At 37.1% G+C, this 18,874-nt stretch overlaps 1 protein-coding gene across 1 annotated transcript in view; it reads right to left on the bottom strand.

The window, feature by feature from the left end:
* The window catches only part of ATP8A2 (ATPase phospholipid transporting 8A2), a 617,557-nt gene that overhangs the window by 165,108 nt on the left and 433,575 nt on the right, over positions 1 to 18,874 (bottom strand). Inside the window, exon 28 of the mRNA XM_044249456.1 lies at positions 5,296 to 5,370. Within this exon, the coding sequence (XP_044105391.1) occupies positions 5,296 to 5,370 (75 nt within the window). The remainder of the gene's footprint in view (positions 1 to 5,295; positions 5,371 to 18,874) is intronic.

Genomic DNA, 18,874 nt, shown 5'->3' with positions numbered 1-18,874 from the left:
GTAAATAGATAAAATTATTTCAAATTTTACAAGATGCTGCTTGGTTGCTTTCAAAAAACGTTTACCTTTCCTTTTACAAAGGACAACAGTAATCGTGTCCCTGCTTCTCTATCAGCAACGGTGTTATATTTAATATTCTCCAGACTGAAAAATTGGAGATACTAACTCATACTTTAAAAAATGTACATTTTGGGGGCACCTGGGTGGCACAGTTGGTGGAGCGTCCAACTCTTGGTTTCAGCTCAGGACATGATCTCAGGGTCCTGGGATGGAGCCCCATGTCCAGCTCTATGCTCAGCACGAAGTCTGCTTAGACTTTCTCTATTTCCGTGTGCCTCCGGCTCTCCACCCCCTGCACTTACTCATGCTCTCTCTGTCTCTCTCTCTCTAAAATAAATAAATCTTTTTAAAAAATTCACATTTCCCTGATTACTGATGCGCTTGAGAATGTTTTTATTTTTTTGTTGGACACGTGGATTTGCAGTTTTGTGAACAGTCTAGTTAGGTCCTTTGTCTGTTTTCTATTTGTGGTTTATCCACTTTTCTAAGAGTTCTTGGATTATAACAGATATCCATTCTGTCTTTGTATTATAAAGTTCCATCCAAATAAATTCTGTCTCCTGGCTTTCTTGATGGTTTCTCTCGCCATATAAAAGTACTTAATTTTTATATGGTCAAGAATAGCTTTGAGTGTCCAATTACAGTTATTAAGGTTTTCAGGAGTTTCTTGCAGGAAGCTTACAGTTTTAATTTTTCACATGTAAACCTTAACATATCTGGAATTTATTTATCTATGTGGTATAGGATAGGAGTCCAATTTTATTTTTTCCCAAATAAAGAGCCAAGTTGTTAGAACACAATTAATCCAAACACTTCCCATTTAGCTAGAATAGCACCTTTGACGTTTATTAAATTCTCACATATTACAGATCTGGAATCCAAAACTGGAATTTAGTTCTGGATTCCCTAACTGCCTAATCCAGTTTCACATCAGCATCACATTGACTTGGTTACAACAGGCTTGTACTACAGTCCGATGTTTAGTAAAAAGAAGTTGACCCTTACAATTGTTCTTTTTTGTACATCTTTATTCTCAGGTACGTGTTAATTCTATTTATACTTTGATATCATTTTATGTAACTGCCCTCTCCCCCCACCATTCAATCACTGGGATTCTACTGGAATACATAAATTTATAGAACAATTTAGAGGAGTTTTTTTAATGATATCACCTTCTCATATGAAAGAATAATATGCCTTTCTATCTGTTCAACTCTAATTTGTATACTTCAAAAAGATTTTGGATTTTATTTTCCTACTTGGTACTATAAAAATCATTCCTATGCAATGTGTATGAAAGCAATTATTATACCATTGCATTTCTAAGTGTTCATTGCTAGAGTTTTAAAAAAGCTATTGATTGTTAGGATAGAAAATAGCTATTGGGTCTTACATGTTTATTATGGATCTAGTCACCTTTTAAATTCTCTTATAATTCTAGTATTTCTTTACTGGTATTTTCTGGGTTTTCTAGATAGACAGCCACTTATGAACACATTTAAAAGGCCATATTTTGTGTGCATATTTGTATAAGCACAGAAATCAGTTTTTTCTAGTATTTGTAATAGTTATTTAATTTTCTTGGCAGTTGCTGAAAATTCCAAAAACAATGCTGAATTATATAGTGATTTCAGGCATTCCTGACTAATTTCCTACTTAAAATGAAATCATTTAAGGATTTTACCATTTATGGCAATATGCTACTTTTTTTTTAAAAAATATGAATAGTCTGGATTATAGTTAATTGGTTTCTTTCTTTCCTATTTTACTTGGAGTTCTTATTTTGGGAATGGCAGCTGATTTGCCTCAAATACATTCTCAGCATCCACTGATGAGATCAGGTTTTTCTTTTTTCTTTTGTTGACATAATGATATTTAGAAATATTTAAAAAGTTTGAACCTCCTATATTTCTGAAATAAACCCTACTTGGTCAAATATTTTACTCTTTTGATACACTGTTGAACTCTATTTGCTATTTATTTAGAATTTTTATAATTCTGTTTAAAAGCAAGGATGGCTCACAGTTTTTTCTTCAAATTATGCTGGCTTGATAAGATTAAATGGGATACATTTTTGAAACAACTTAAAACACATTGAGTTATCTCTTCATAAAACAAGAGATGAAATCTAACTGAAATCCATCTGATCATGGTGGTTCTTATAACCATAAAACAAAATGATGGAGAAATTTGATTATGGATTTAATGAGAATCCATTGGGATGGCATTCCTTCATTCATTATTCTGAGAGATTTAAGAGTTTCAAGTCAGTTTTAATGCTATTTAATCTGCTATGAGAAATGATGACTCGCTACTTTAGCTGACCTGGGGAATCAAACATAAATATAAAGAGTAACTACAGAAAAGAAAAAGTAAGACAAGCAAGACAGAAATACTGTTTGGAGAAAATGGCAGTAGGAAATCCAGCCCCGAAGAGGGGTCACTAGTGAATGTCTCAGATGTCCCAAACTGTCTCTTGAACCAGACTGTACTCTGTGCAGTGAGGCTGGAGTGGAAAAAAATCTACTAAACAGGCCTTGTTGGAACAACAGTGGCAAAAATTGGAATATGGACTAATATGGATCAGATAATAGTATTGTATCCATGCTAAATTTTAGATTTCAATCATTATACTGTGGTTAGATAAGAGAATGGTCTTAGCATCTATGCACCAAAGTATTAAGCAGTAAGGGGGCCTGATGTGTTGTTATTTTCAATTGATTCAGAAATAAGTGTGTTGGTGGGTGTGCACCATGAGTGCCCATGGGTGTGTGTGTATGCACACTCATGTCTATGGGTGTGCACATGTGTGCCCGCCGGGGCTGTGCACACATAATGCACATGTGCAGAGAGATAATGCAAATGAGGACAAAATGCTAATAACTAGGAATCTAATACAGGAGTTCTTCATACTCTGTTGCATTATTTCTCTAAGTTTCAATTTCTCTGAGTTTCAGTTTATTTCAAACAAAAGTTACCAAAACAATAACTTTTTAAAGATTTTATCTATTTATTATTTGAGAGAGAGAGAGAACATGAGAAAGCACAAGCAGGAGAAGGGGTAGAGGAAAAAACAGGCTCCTTGTTGAGCAGGGAGCCCGATGTGAGGCTCAATCCCAGGACCCTGGGGTTATGACCTGAGCCGAAGGGAGATACATAATCTACTGAGCCACCTATGTGCTCCCCTCACCCCACAAAACAATTCCAATGGGGACAAACTTCCATGTTCTCAAAAGGTTTGGCCCTTTCAGCATGATTGTCTTCTGGAGGCCAACACTTTTGACACAACTTCATGGACCCTTGACCTTCCCAACTCTGCCGCCACTGGTTGGTGGCTCACTCCAACACCTGTTCTGTGGACCTGTAGCAACATGACATAAGGCCATTTCACTTTGAAATTCACTTCTTTACAGCAATATTCTCTTTTCTGAGGGACGTAAAGAACATACCACACATTCCCAACTCTAGGGATCAAAAGTTCACATGGGTCCTAAATTTTCATATGCACAACAATTACTAAAAAAAAAAATGTTTAAAATTTTGTTTTATTTTTCAGTATCTCTGAGAAACTCTGATGGGGCTTAGAAATCTGCATCTTCAAACAAACCTTGGTTTGTTTGAATGTAAGTGGTATATGGACCCTATTTTAACCAATGCTGTCTTAAAGCCTATCAGCATTTCATGCATAGCAGGTCCTCAATACAAGTTTGTTGGATTTATTTCAATTGTCCAAGGCTGCCCAGAGCTAAGAAAAGAATCCAGCTCTTGTGCCTGAGTATACAAGTAGGGCTAGCCTCCATGCCTGTGGCCAGGTGACTTGTATTCTACTCCTTTGCTATAAAGCACCATCACATAGCTTCCTATTTATAAATATGTATATGAGCATGGATTTGGCCCTTTCTGGCACTAAATCTATGGAACAGTCAACATAATTTTAATCTGCTCAAAACAGTCACATGTTCTGCAAAATTACCAATCCATCCAAGGGGAGGTCCCTGAGCCTCTCTCCATGGTGGCAGGTGAGTTAGAGTAGCTCTAACTTCTGGCACAGGTGATAAATGGGCATTGATTCAGCCTTGCTCTCGATAATGGTCACCTTTGCCTTTTGAGCCTAAGTATTAACAACAAATGTGCTAGTGCACTTGGTCATGGGATAGTCCGTAACTGACCAGTGCTCTTTAAACTCCAGATCTGAACTCAGGTCCCAGTAGCAGGTTATTCTGTCCATTTGGCTCTCTTTACTTGTCAAGCTACACAGGGCTGGGGCAACCTGTCATATGCAGCATTTTATACCCAGCAACGAGCATTAGTAGCTTTTTAGCTACTAAAAAAAGAAAAAAGACCGAGGAGTGGACAGATGACTTGAACATGCAGCCACAAATGTATATACAAGCTTTAAATATTTATAGCACCACAGTGTATACTGTATGTCTGGTAACTGCCATCTGAATCTACCTACGATGGCTACTTCTGACTATAAACTCCCACCGGGCAGGCAAGGTCAGAGTTAGTGTCCAAAAGACACAGGGACGTGCAACTCAAAATGTTGCATGCCGGGGTCTCTAAAGCACCAGGCTGTGAACTCCTGAGTTCTCGCTGCCAAACAAAAAGCTAAGTAGTTACACTTCGTCATTTTTGGCTTGTAGTTCATATTTATTTTTAGCTTTTGAATCCATGATAGCGAAGTAATAAAAAAAGAACTCAAAAATTATGAAAAATACTAAACAGGCTGATTACCATTCACCACGGGAGCTGGAAGTCAGCATTCATTATTCTTGCCCCAGCAAGTGGAAGAAAACATTCTTCCGCAAGGACAGATGCTCTTTTAAGAAGGACATTAGATTATGTACTATATATGCATGTCTGTATTGAGGAATTCAGAAATAAAATTATGAAGTGGAAGGGGCTGTGATGTAGTTCAGAATTTTTTACTCGAGCTAAAAACATGGAAATGTTGTGCAGACATTTAGTAAGGAGGTAACAAGGGTCTATTATCAAGATATATGGGTTAATAATTTCATGGGGTTATTCAAGAATGATCTGCTATGATTGAAACCATGTGTGGAGGGCTTGGGCCCCTGCAGGATGTGTCGCCGCAACAAAGGCTCTAAAGACGTATTTGTGCTGCCTGCTATGTGTGCAGATGATTGACTTAGATACACTTCCCAGACATAAACAGTAAAGGAATGTCACTGAAGTTCTGCATGCTATCTGATAGAGATGGAGAATGCTTACCACATTGTACAAGCCGATGCACCAACGTTCAAATAAAATCTGCCCAGAAAATCCATTAACAAAGGCGAACCAAAGCTGGAAGAGAAGAAAGTTCGAGAAGTTTTATATCAATATTGACCTAAATGTTTCCATTCACTGAAGAAGTAGCGGGGGGAATGTGGACCACCAGCTGGACACAGCTGCTGAGGGATAAAGAGCCACAGGATGTGGCGGTCTGTTCTTTCATAAAATATAAAGTCCCAATATCACATGTACCAATATTTTAAGGGGAATTTGTCCTGAAGGCATACATCAATTTGGTAAAATGCACATATTTACAGAAAAGCAACTTATGTTTAATTTATATTGAATGTGTTTCATGGCAACACTTTCTCGTTGACTGGAAGAGTCTCAAATTCACGCTCTTTTCCCCTATAAAGTTGATTTGTTAAACATGATTGATCTTTGCAGGACTTTCAAACAGATAAAAACCATAAATAAAGAACAACAAAAACTCCTCTGTTGGTCATTTGTGAGCTTAGCTCATAAAATACCGATCCCCCCTTAATCAGATGTCCACCACCTCAGCAAAGGTCAAATGTGGTAGTACGGAAGGAACATGCTCAAATCATCTTCAGGAATATCATGGGATAGAAATAAATAGAATGTAGATGATTATTTATGTCTTCAAGTGGACTGTAATTCTAATTGATTAAGCAAGACTGACATTAAAAACAACTGCGGAGCAAAATACCAGCGAATAAAAATATTTTAGAGAAGGAGGCATCAGTCAGGCATAATTAGTAGAAGATGTGGAGCAGTAAGACTGCACTAGGAGAGGGTCGAACATCACGAGGATGGACGAAAACCTGATTTAGAAGGGAACGAATATAGAAAAATGAAATGCAAAGTGCCACTGTCATCTGAATTCTGGGAATACAACAGGATTCCACTGATTTTGGCGCAGTGGGTTAAGCCGCTGCCTTCGGCTCAGGTCATGATCTCAGGGTCCTGGGATCGAGTCCCGCATCGGGCTCTCTGCTCAGCAGGGAGCCTGCTTCTTCCTCTCTCTCTCTGCCTGCCTCTCCGTCTACTTGTGATCTCTCTCTGTCAAATAAATAAATAAAATCTTAAAAAAAAAATTGAAGGTAGACTTTAAAATATCCCGTGTGAATCACAGACTCCACCTAAGTGGTAAAAATCATGACAGACTGAATCTGTTACTAGAGTTGAACTACAATGGCAACACAGAACAGCCACCCCACGATAATAAGAGTTGAGATCAAGTCTACTACTGAAATTTTACTGAGTCAGATTTTTCCAAACCAGGTTCTTGAATCCGGGTTCCTTACATGCACAACTGTACTGAGTGTGATACCCAGGACAAAGGACTCACCAAGCCCCAGTGGGATCAAAAGAAATACACCTCAATTCAATTGACAGATGAAGTTGTCTTAAGAACAGCTCTCATTATCTCATCCTCTGGTTCAAAAAGCTACTATGAAGTCTCTTAAACCTAAGATAAGCTTGCCGACCTTACTGATCTTCAAAAATCCTTCCACACACCAATTCACTCATAAATCCAACTGTCACCCAAGAGGTGTGGCTGTTCCCAGTCAAAAAATATTGATGGGGGACTAAAAATCAGAAGTTTGTGCTGTGTTTTGCATGTCAAATATTTTTTTACAACACCTGTTCAAATATTAGCTGTCCCTAAAACAACATTTCCAATCGCCCTGCTTTCTAACCACTGGCGGCCTTGACAATCAATACTTCAGCCAAAGTGCAATGAGAGCCTGGATCCACATCTGACTCAAGCATATTTGTCAATTGTTTTAAGAGTTATAACCTTATTTCCCCAAGACTGTGTTATACTTTCATATTCTCCCATTCGAACAAATGAGCAAACACTGATAAATATCTAGTGAACACTTAACTCTTTTATTGTTTAATTCAGTTAATTTGTCATCTTTTGTTGAAGGTAGTGATATTTCTACAGCTCTCCCCCCTTCCCTACATCAACTGAAAACAGCAAAAATAATTGAAAACAGCAAAAATAATGGAAAATAGAAAATAGCTATTTTCAATGAAACTATGGAATAGCCTTTATTAAAATACAGATGACACAGAATGAAAATAATAAAAGCAACAAGACTAGCTCAGACAAGGGGGACTGCCAATAGCAGACAAATCCTACAGAGTAAAAAGTTTTGCAGGAAATAAGGGAAACTACCCAAGAAACAGCTGGATCAACTCTTATTTAAAGGGTGAAATCTAGAAGCAGAAAGTCATGGCTGAAGCCCCTTGCCCCATTCAGCACGGCAAGCAAACTGAGGTTCTAGGGGCAATGTATACACAAACGCGGTTTCTCCCCAGGGGGCAATGAGGAGAATGGCAGGATAAAATAGGGAGAATAAATGGCCATCAACTGGGCAGACTCTGATCAAGGGAACCTGAAGAGAAAGAAATGCAAACTCATCTGGTAGAAAACCCGTAACATACAAACATTCAGTGTGAGACACATGGAACTTCAACCCACCGACGGAGAAGAAATGGCAGTGAGGGAGGTGCTTACTGCTGCCAAGTTACATTGGACTAGTGTGGAAGAGGCAGAACATTTGATGACAAAATTTTTCTGAGAAAACTCTGCAGCCCCTCTTCCTTACACATCATCAGAAAATAATAAAGAAAACATTATACACACACACACACATATATACACACACACATATGTATATGAAATAATATAATAGTAAAATAAATGAAAATAATATGAAATAATCTTTACAGAAAGAACCAGGTCACAAGGTAGGAGAATATCTTGAATACTCTTGACAAGCAGAAGAGGAGCTCAAGAAAGTGTGGCTTTTCAATGAAATAAGAGCTAGAATAAGATGCCTAAGATATCAAAGAAGGAAACAAACAAGAAAAAGTCAATGTTGCAGATGAAAGGCACATAAAGGGGGTTAGCTCCCAGAACTGATACTGCCGACACAGCACTTAGGGATAGGAAGGGAGGGCTTGGAAAAAAATATGTCAAACAAAGCACAAAAGGTTAACATTCATTTTAAGAGATACTGAGCCTCTCAAAGATAACCAAAATATTTCCCCCAAAAGGTATACATTAAAAAAAAAAAAAAGAATAAGTAGAATAGAAAAAAAGTGTTCAAAGATATAATAAAAGAAAAATTCTGAAATATTCTAATATCTTTCTCAGCCAATAGGGAGAGAACAATTTGTCCCCAGAAGACAAAAACATAGATATGGTGTGCCTGGGTGGCTCAGTGGGTTAAGCCTCTGCCTTCGGCTCAGGTCATGATCTCAAGGTCCTGGGATCGAGTCCCGCATCTGGCTCTCTGCTAGGCAGGGAGCCTGCTTCCTCCTCTCTCTCTCTCTCTCTCTCTCTCTCTGCCTACTTGCTATCTCTGTCAAAAAAATAAAATCTTTAAAAAAAATACAGATAGAGATTAACACCTTCTAGTATCCTGATATGTGAACTAATGAGTTAAAATTTTATAAGACTGCTACTTTAATACATTCTGGCAGAAAAAGCAGCTAACCTACAAGGGGAAAGATCAACTAGCTTCACATTTCTCCCCAGCAGTATACAATACCAGAGGCCAGAGAGAATATTACAAGGCCTTAGGGAAGTAAAGCAGGACAAGAATTTCAACAAAAGACAGAAACCAAGGAAACATGAAGAGCTAAAAACATGACAGAAAATGTGATGACGGAAGTAACAGTGTGTCTGTTATATAACACAGAAAATTTTAAATGTTCAGTGGATTAAAAAAAAGCAAAATATATGTTATATATAGAGAAACATGTGAAGTCACCATGAAAAAGAAACACTATTTGAATAAGATCAAATTCACAATCCTGACTTACAAAGGCCTACAGACCAGGTCCTTGCCTATTGTCCAGAAGCACCACTTCTCCTTCACTGTGTTACAACAGCCCTCTCTTGGTTCTTTGCAAGCACCAAGTATGGATCTTGCTTTATTATTTTGCACCCAAATGTGACGCAATTTTGTCAACAGCATGATATTTAGAAAAAATTGTGTGGTATTTTGGTCTCACTCCATATACACAAATGAATTATAGATGGCTTGAATAGTTAAACATAAAAAACCAAGTTCATAGCAATAGAAGAAAAGGGGGGGGAAGCACTTTTGTATGCAAAACTCTGTAGACTTTAAAAACAGAAATTGTACCAAAAGAGGGCTAAATTTGAAACAACTTGTTTCTATAGAGAAAAACATTAAAAATGTTGAAAGAAAATAAATAGTACACACATACTTGTGACAACTAAGATGGCAAGGACTAATTTCCTTAATATATAAAGAGTTCCTACAAATGAGAAAGAAAATGTCTAATAAGCTATTAGGGAAATAGGCAAAGAATATATGCAGTGTAATCACAGGGGTTAAAAAAAACAACTTATAAATATAGGAAATCTCACTTTTTATGAAATACAGGCACACAGGGGTATCATGAGCAAAGACTTAAAGTTTCATAACCTGGGAAAACGGCTACCTCCTACCCAGATACTAGTGTAGCACTGTCCACAAATATATTTAATGTACTTTTCCTTTGGCCTAGTGATTCCATTTTTAGGGAATACTCTAAATGATATAGTTATAATCACACAGTATTCAACATGAAAAAACAAGAACGTTTAACATGGTGTTCAAAAGGATAAAAATATTAGGACCCATATGTACACTGATAGCTAGTTAAATGAATTATGGTTCATCCGTAACAAAGCAATACAGTGCAGACATTAAAAAGAATAATATAAAACTGTGTTGTAATACAAACATCTCACAGATATATTAAAATGAAAAATATCAAGGTATATTCTTGAATGGTCATGACTGTGCAGAATAGATCCATATACTTTTGCATGGTAACTTTCTGCAAAACATATAAGAAACAACATTCATTATCTTTACGTAGAAGCATTAAGAGGTGGTATGGAGTCTCATACCTCTTGCACCATTTTGAAATTTTCAAAATGTGTTCATGTTTTATTTACATAAGTATTTCAAGCAGTATGTCTCCACTAGAATTGATTTTTCCTCTGAGGACACTAACAGCATCTGGAGACCTTTGTGAGGGCACTATTGGCATCTTGCTCATAGAGGCCAAAGATTTGATTACATATCCTACAATGCCCAGGGCAGCTTCCTACAACAGAGAATTATCTGGTCCAAAATGTCAATCAATATGGCCACTACTGGGTGAAAAATAAATTTATTAGGTCAACCTGATAAAACTTAGAAATCTCGGCATAACAGATGCTTATTTTAAGTGAAAGAATGATATGTGACAGATCGCACAAAGGCAGGCTCCCATTTGTGTTTACAGGCTGGGGGTTAGGAAAGCTTCACTTCTTTTTGAGTAACTCCTCCTTGGCCTGACCTCATACACAGAACCACAGGCTCTAGTCTTTAGAGGTCATGGTAGCATTGGATGTAAACCCAGAATTTCAGAAATTTAGATCCTTCTACCAGAAACATAGACTTATAAATTGTTAATGAGAAATTATTCTAAAGACTGAGTGAATTTCACATAACTAAGACACTCCCATTATGGAAAATATATAATAGGGGGAAAAAAATCCCAAGAAATCAACCATTTCTTTCCCAGCATTAACCTTTGCTCCAAGCAATCCTGAACCATGTAAAATATTTTAATCTTTACTTCAGATTAACATCCTTGATTAGCTGCATGTTGGGATACTTCCTCTCAGCAGCCAGTGCTCTGATCCTGTCCAAGTTGGCGCTGGCTTGGCCACATGTCTCTTTAAAGGTTTTTGATATGTTTGTACTAATTTTTATCAGTTGCAGGTGGTGCTGTGGCATTTTGAAAAGTATAAACAAGCTCGTTCTCAACATTTTCCAGTTCAATTTCAATCTTCATTCACGTGATCCATCATTAGACGATCAGACCTGTTTATTTCATTGGAAATATTTGTGGAGAAAAACAAAATTCAAACCCAAATAAATGAAACAAACAAATGAAAAAAATCCACCTCCTAATTTCAAAATCCACAAGCTGGTTTTCTCTTACATTGTAAACACTCACATTTGATTTCATCTTGGCAAGAGTTACATAGGTGAAATGGAAAAAGTATGAGGACACACTGTATTTTTAAATAATTTATACAAACATACTTAGTTGCTGCTTCATTTATTCATGAGACAGATACACAATGGTTCCCTGACACACTACAAAATCAGACCCTCTCACTAGGTAGTCATATACAAATGTTAATTCATATACAAAAGAGAAAGCACTGCCCAATTCCTAAACACAAATGTCCTTTTTGGTGGCCCACATGCCCCAAGCATTACACCCACCACACAAGCCCTCAATCCAGACAGACGCCCTGTTCCTCCACTGATGGAGTTACTCGGACCATCGCTTACTTAGAGCCACTGCATTTCACTCTTCTGTATTAATAGGGAGAAAGACTCCTCTGCCTTTACTTTCTTGTTAACTAGGAATGCTATTAAATGAATACAGTCAAAGCGGAGGGAGCCAAGTTCTGCCTGGCCGGCCTCAGACTTGGTGAGTTGGTGGGAAGACCTGCCAAGCACTGATGGCTTGCCAAGCTCCTGGGGTTTTTGGTCCTCAAATGCAGTCCTGTTATGAGCAAACTGACTCAAACTTATTAAATGGCTTTTCCTTCTTGGAAAAAGATCCTTCTTTGCTTTAACTGCTGCCTCACTGCCAAAAACGCAGTAACCGTCTTGGCTAATTGCACAGACTCCTGTCTAGAGGTCCTGGCCACATTGCACAATCTCAGTGGGCTGTACCTGCTGCCACTCCGCTTCTCAACTAACAGCCGGCATACTTAGATGACTGACTCATTTGGGAGAGGGAGGACCTGTTCCTCGATTGACTCTGTTCTTCCAAGATCCAGGCTAGAGGACTGAGGTGGGAAAGTACCCTACGGGGAATAATTAAATAAATTAGCCATATGGTTTCTTGCTAAAGTGGCAATAACATCATGATCTACTGATTTGCATGTCAGGGCTGAGCTGATTAAATGGCATTACAGATACCTGTTTAAAAGTCAAAGTGCTACAGTCTTTCTGGAATTTGATCTGGCCATGTGTATTAGGAAAAAATAAGCACATACTTCATCTAAAAGGCCCATTTTAAGAAATCCATTCTTATAAATAAAAGCACCTGTATGTAAAAATCTACCTTGTTTTTCAGTATGGGTAATCGTGTAAAACAAAATAAAGGCAAGCAGAAAGCATAAGGGGGAAAAACCCTAAAGTTCTTTATTGGGGGGGGTCAACATAGCAAGTCTGTAAAAGTGTAAGCACTTATCTTTTGAAACATTAAATCTACAGGAATGTAAAGAAAGAAATGGATGCTAAAAAAATAGTACTAGATTGACAAAAGAAAAGACAAAATAATAGGTAAGTTGGTAGACCAGGTCTACAGGTAGACCTGGTAGACAGGTAGGTAGGTAGACAGGAAATCAAAGGGAAAAAAAAAATCAGGGATGTTATTCTAGAGCAAAGGGTTGTCAGAAATAATAGAGGTAGTAATAATAATAGTAGTAGTAGTAACAGCAAGATACTCTAAAAGTCAAGTGTCTTCAGTCCAATAAATTATGGGATCGAGTGGTCAGCATGAAATAGTGACTACTGTAATAAATGGGCAGGGCTTTGGTTCTAAAATCTCTGGAGAGTTTCCTCTGAGTTGGTCCCTGACAGGTATGACGTTGGCAGCAAACACCACATACTTATAAAACCAGTAAGGACTTCTTAAGGCAAGCAAACAAAAAGTTATGGAGCAATGTGTAAAGGAGCCACTTTTTTAAAAATTATTTTTTTTTAAAGTAAATTCCACACCCAGCATGGGGCTTGAACTCACAACCATGAGATCAAGAGTCGCAGGCTCTACCAACTGAGCAGATGTATAGAACCCATTTTTTTTCTCCCTGTAAAACCACAAGAAAAACATCATACATTTACATGTATTTGTATGAGTGCATAGAAAAGTAGCCTAGCTAAACTGTTCCTATGATTACCTGGACAGGAATGGAGGCAGATAAGGAGAAATTATTTTTCTTTATACATCTCTATCATTATTATAACACATCAGTGTTACATTAAAGAATCACATAGAAGAAAAGGCCTTGTTATTCTCTAACACTGCACCAGGCTCCTTGCTCTGTTAGCTTGTTGCATTGATAATTTTTCTTGCACTGCTTGCTGCCTGTCTACCCCACAGTGTGTAAGATCAATGCGGCTGGGGATGATAAAGATTCTGCTCACTCTTACACACTCAGAATCTAGTGCAGTCCAGATGCTTGATAAATGAATACATGCAGAATATTGGCATTTAACATTAAAGAGGGAAGGTCACTCAAATGGAGCACAAGACAGATGATGGATTTGGCCAAACATATTTCATCCTAGTTTGAGCACTTAATTGCTACATGAGTACAGGCAACTTTCTTAATACCCTAGTTTCATTTTTTTTTTTTTTTAATGAACAAATGGAAAGAAAGCCACACACTGCAGAATGGTCATCTTGGTATTTCTGATGCTGATAAAAGCTAACTTATGCCCCATGCCAAGAATCTTGGCAACATTCCAAATGAATATCTCATTTAAATCTCATAGGAATTTAATAAGTAGGCATTGTCCCCGTTTCACAAAATGAGGAAATCAGGGCACAGGGAAGATCAAAGACATTGTGGCTGATGCCAAATAGGTCGCTGTTAACATCAGACCCTATATAACAAGTGATTTTTTAAAACAACATTGAAGTTAAGGTGATTCAGAATTGAATCATTTATGGCTATTAATTTACAACACTGATGTTTTAAGATTGTAATGTGAACAAAATACTTCACAAATTTAAGCACATAAGCAGATCAAAAAATTATAGAAAATGACCCAAACCTTAAGCCTCTAATGCCATGTAAGAAAACTAAAGGATCCTTTTTACATTAGAGTACAAAGTGTTTTTGAAAAACAGGCGGCCCAAATGTCCCCCATTTTGCGTAATAAAATGCAGTCACTCTGGTTCGACATATTTTCCTGCAATACTGTGATCTAAAATATTACAATCTTTTGCTAGTATAGTAGAAACCAAGCTAGCAGACAATCAAAAAGCAAACCTATAGCCTTTCCTTATCTAAATTCTTTGAATAAAAAGACAACACAAATACTAATGTGACAATCTAAGTCTTATTAATGGGAACTAGAGTTTCAAAAATATAAGAAATTTTTCATAAAAATAAATGTAGCATATGATATGAACCTACACATTTCTTACCTTCTTTTCCACTAAAATCCTGAATGATACAAAGTATTAAATCTTACAGTTCAAAAACCACAAGAGTTTAAATACAGGAAAGTCTAGTAAACACTTTTAAGTTTCTTTAATTACTAATTTTTCAGTGCTACAAAATTCCCCCCTTTCTATGAAATGACATGATTGTCTAGTAGAAGAACATCAGGTAAATACAAAATCACAGTTCCTTCCTATAAAAGACCATAACACCGACCAGATGGTATATGCACAATTAAATTGATTTTTAATAAGGAATTCTTGGCACAATAGAATGTAATCACTCCAAATTACGTCAAGGACTACTTAAATTTTTTTATAGTTCAAGGCTTAAACTCTTCAGTCTAAATTCGGTGCTACAGCGCTAGGGAACAAAACAGCTCTGGAGACCAGTAATGGAATAATGAGCCTTTCATCTGGAGGTCATTGGTTAGGATCTGGGATCGTTCATTAATGACACAGTTGTTTCCAAACTGTGGTGTTAGAACAACGGTGGGGGGTTTATTATGGAAGGAGTAGCAGAAATATGTATAAGAGCATTTCATTTCTGGACAAAACCTATGGCAAGTGTTCAAAAACATGTGTTTTATAACCAACAGAGTAATGGACCTAACATACTGACGATAAGATTTAGTGCCTGCCTCCACAGGCCTGGGTCATAAGAAGGCAGATTTTTGATGCTGTTTCTCCATCCCCATCAGCCACCTGATGCCTGTAGACTGAGTAAGGTATGACATTTTCTTATTTTCTTGTTCTGGAAAGTGGGGAAAAGGTCTGCCTTCTGTCTCAGAGGAGAATTAGGAGGAAATAATCATATGCATTTTTAAAAATTCAGTTACTGAACTATTTATTAGATCCTGCTTCAAATTATGCTCTGTGGTATGCATCTGAGTTACAAAGATGAAACATATACCGTCCTTGTCCTTAAAGAATTCAGTCTGGTTGAAGACAGGTTTGGAATGAATCAGAGGTATGAAAAAGTTCTTTAGGAACACAGTAGAGGGAGAAATGGGTTCTCTCTATAGGATTCACCACAGATTTTTCAAAGGTGGTGGGTCCTTGGAATAGCAGATTCCACTAATCAATTTGGTGGTGGTGTGTGGGGTGGGGGAATGGGCACTACAGATAGGGGGAACAACTTGTACATAATTACAGCAGATGTGGATTTCCAGGTGGCTAGAATAAAGAAAATGAAGTGAGAGGAGAGGGCTGGGTCCAGACTGTGAAGGACACTGGACAGGTGCTCTTCAAACATGTGAACATCTATGTGTATATTGCCTAAATGTAGCTCCAAATCTGAACAACTCTCTCAATAGATTTTTATTTATTTATCTTATTGTGGCAAAATATACGTAACTTAAAATGTACCATTTCAATCATTTTTAAGTGTAAACTTCAGTGGTATTAAGCGTATTCACACTCTTGTAAAACCATCACCACTATCTCTAGAATTTTTTTTCATCATCCCAAACGAAAACTGTTCCTATAAAGAGCTCCCCATTTTCCCTCCCTCTTTCCTCTGGTAACCACTCTTCTACTTTCCTGTTTCTATGAACGTAACTATTCTAGTCATTTTGTGTAAGTGAAATTTTGCAGTATTTGTCCTTTTGTGTCTGCTTTGTATCTCTCAACATAATGTTTTCAAGACTCATTCACATTGTAGCAATCATTAGAATTTCATTCCTTTTTAAGGTCACATAATATTTCATTGCACATGTAGACCACATTTGCTTAGCTATTCATCCCATTGATAACTACTTGGATTGCTTCCATCTTCTGGCTACTGTAAATAATGTACTTACGAACCCTGGTGTTCAAGTATTTGTTTGAGTCCTTGTTTTCAATTTTTTGGGGTACATATCCAGAGGTAGAATTGCTGGACTACAAGGCAGTCTATGCTTAAGTTTTTGAGGACCTCAGTGCAGTCTTCCACTGTGGCTGTACCCTTTTTAGTTTCCCACCTGCAAGGCACAAATATTCAATTTCTCTACATCCTCACCAACATCTGTTATTTTCTTTCTTTCTTCCTTCCTTCCTTCCTTCCTTCCTTTCTTTCTTTCTTTCTTTCTTTCTTTCTTTCTTTCTTTCTTTCTTCCAAATAGTAGACATCCTAGTGGGTATGGATTGGCATGTCATTGTGGTTCTGATTTGCATTTCCTTAATAGACAAGAGTGTTGAGCATCCTTTCATTTGCTTCTTGGCCATTTGTATACCTTCTTTGGAAGAGTGCCCATTCAAGTCCTTTACTGATTTTTGAACTGGGTATTCTTATTGTTGAGTTGTTGGAGTTCTTTATGTATACTGGATATTAATCCCTTATCAGATACATGATTTACCAATATTTTCTCCCATGCTGTGAGCTGTCTTTTCACTCTATTGGTAGTATTTTTTGATGCACAAAAATTTTAATTTTGAAGAAGTCTAATTCATTGGTATTTTCTTTCTTTTTTATTTTTTTAAGATTTTATTTATTTATTTATTTATTTGACAGATCACAAGTAGGCAGAGAGGCAGGCAGAGAGAGAGAGAGAGAGAGAGAGAGGGAGAGGAGGAAGCAGGCTCCCTGCTGAGCAGAGAGCCTGACACAGGGCTCAATCCCAGGACCCTGGGACCATGACCTGAGCCGAAGGCAGAGGCTTTTCACTTTTCACTTTTTCACTGAGCCACCCAGGTGCCCCTCATCGGTATTTTCTTTTGTTCCTGTGCTTTTGGTGCTGCATTCAAGAAATCATTGCCAAATCCAATGTCATGCTTCCCCTCTGTTTTCTTCTAAGAGTTTTACAGTTTTAACTCTCATATTTAAGTCTTTGATCCACTTTGAGTTAATGTTCCTATATGGTATAAGGTAAGGGTCTGATTTTCTTTTGCATGTGGAATAGCCAGTTTTCCCAGCACCATTTGTTGAACAGACAATCCTTTCCTCATTAAAAAGTTTTGGCATCCGAGTCAAATATCATTTGGCCATATGTGTAAAGGTTTATTTCTGGGCTCTTTATCCCATTGCTCTATGTGTCTATTTTTATGCCATTACCAGACTATTCTGATTACTGTAGCTTTGTAGCAAGGTATGAAATCAGGAAGTGTGATTCCTCCAACTTTGTCCTTCTTTTTCAAGATTGTTTTGTCTATCTGAAGTCACTTTAGATTCTATAAGAATTTTAGGATAGTTTTTTTACTTCTGCAAAAACTGTCATTAGGATTTGATAGAGATCGCACTGACTCTGCACAGTGCTTTGGTCTCAATACATTTTTAAGGTAATGTAATTTTTAAAAATTATGATAAAGGCTAGAAGCTGATGGGGCGCCTGGGTGGTTCAGTGGGTTAAGCCTTCGGCTCAGGTCATGATCTCAGGGTCCTGGGATCGAGTCCCGCATCGGGCTCTCTGCTCAGCAGAGAGCCTGCTTCCCTCTCTCTCTCTGCCTGCCTCTCTGTCTACTTGTGGTCTCTCTCTGTCAAATAGATAAATAAAACCTTTAAAAAAAAAAAAGGCTAGAAGCTGCAAAGGATATAATTTCTGGCATAATGTAAATATTGACATTTTAAAATAAATTTCAACATTCTTTTAATGTATCCAATGGATTCTAAGTACAAGTGGATGCCCATTATTACCCATTTAAGAAAGCCATGAACAAATACCTAACAGTAAGAAAGTTTACGTCACTCTTTTTGTTTTGAACTTGTTTTCCATTACACTTGACTCAGATATGTTTTAACTTTAATGTATTTCTGTTGGAAAGTCTTATACTGATTACCCTATCATATTGTACAAGAATAGAGATTAAAATTAATTTTCTTTTAATTTCTTCTGGCTGTATAACTCTAGGTGCTTAAAAGTTCTTTTGGATTCAGTTCTCATTACAATTACTTGTAGTACACAATTGATAAAAAATATACATTTTAATAATCACTAACATATAAAATTTTGTCAGAAATATATATTTTAATGAGACAGATGGAGCCAAGTACTCTCTCTGCCTATGAGTTCATGTAACTGTGGAAGAATATCACCTATTGCTGGACTGAGAAAGGGTTCAGCATCATTTCTATTCTATAGATTTAAGTCTTGAGAAATCTAATTCACATAATAAATGAGAGTATAAGGTTTTATTAGAGCAATATCTATCAATACTTTGGATCTCTGAGCCATTTGCCAAAAAAACAAACAAACAAATAAAAAAAAAACAACAACAACCAAACACAATACAGTGTTCTAATACTGAAGTTATTGGAAATAATCTACCTGCTGACATTTTGATTAGGTCCTTTTTAAAG

The sequence above is a fragment of the Neovison vison genome, chromosome 5 (assembly GCF_020171115.1).
Source record: "Neovison vison isolate M4711 chromosome 5, ASM_NN_V1, whole genome shotgun sequence".
Lineage (NCBI taxonomy): Eukaryota > Metazoa > Chordata > Mammalia > Carnivora > Mustelidae > Neogale > Neogale vison.
This window is presented reverse-complemented; position numbering and strand designations above follow the sequence as displayed.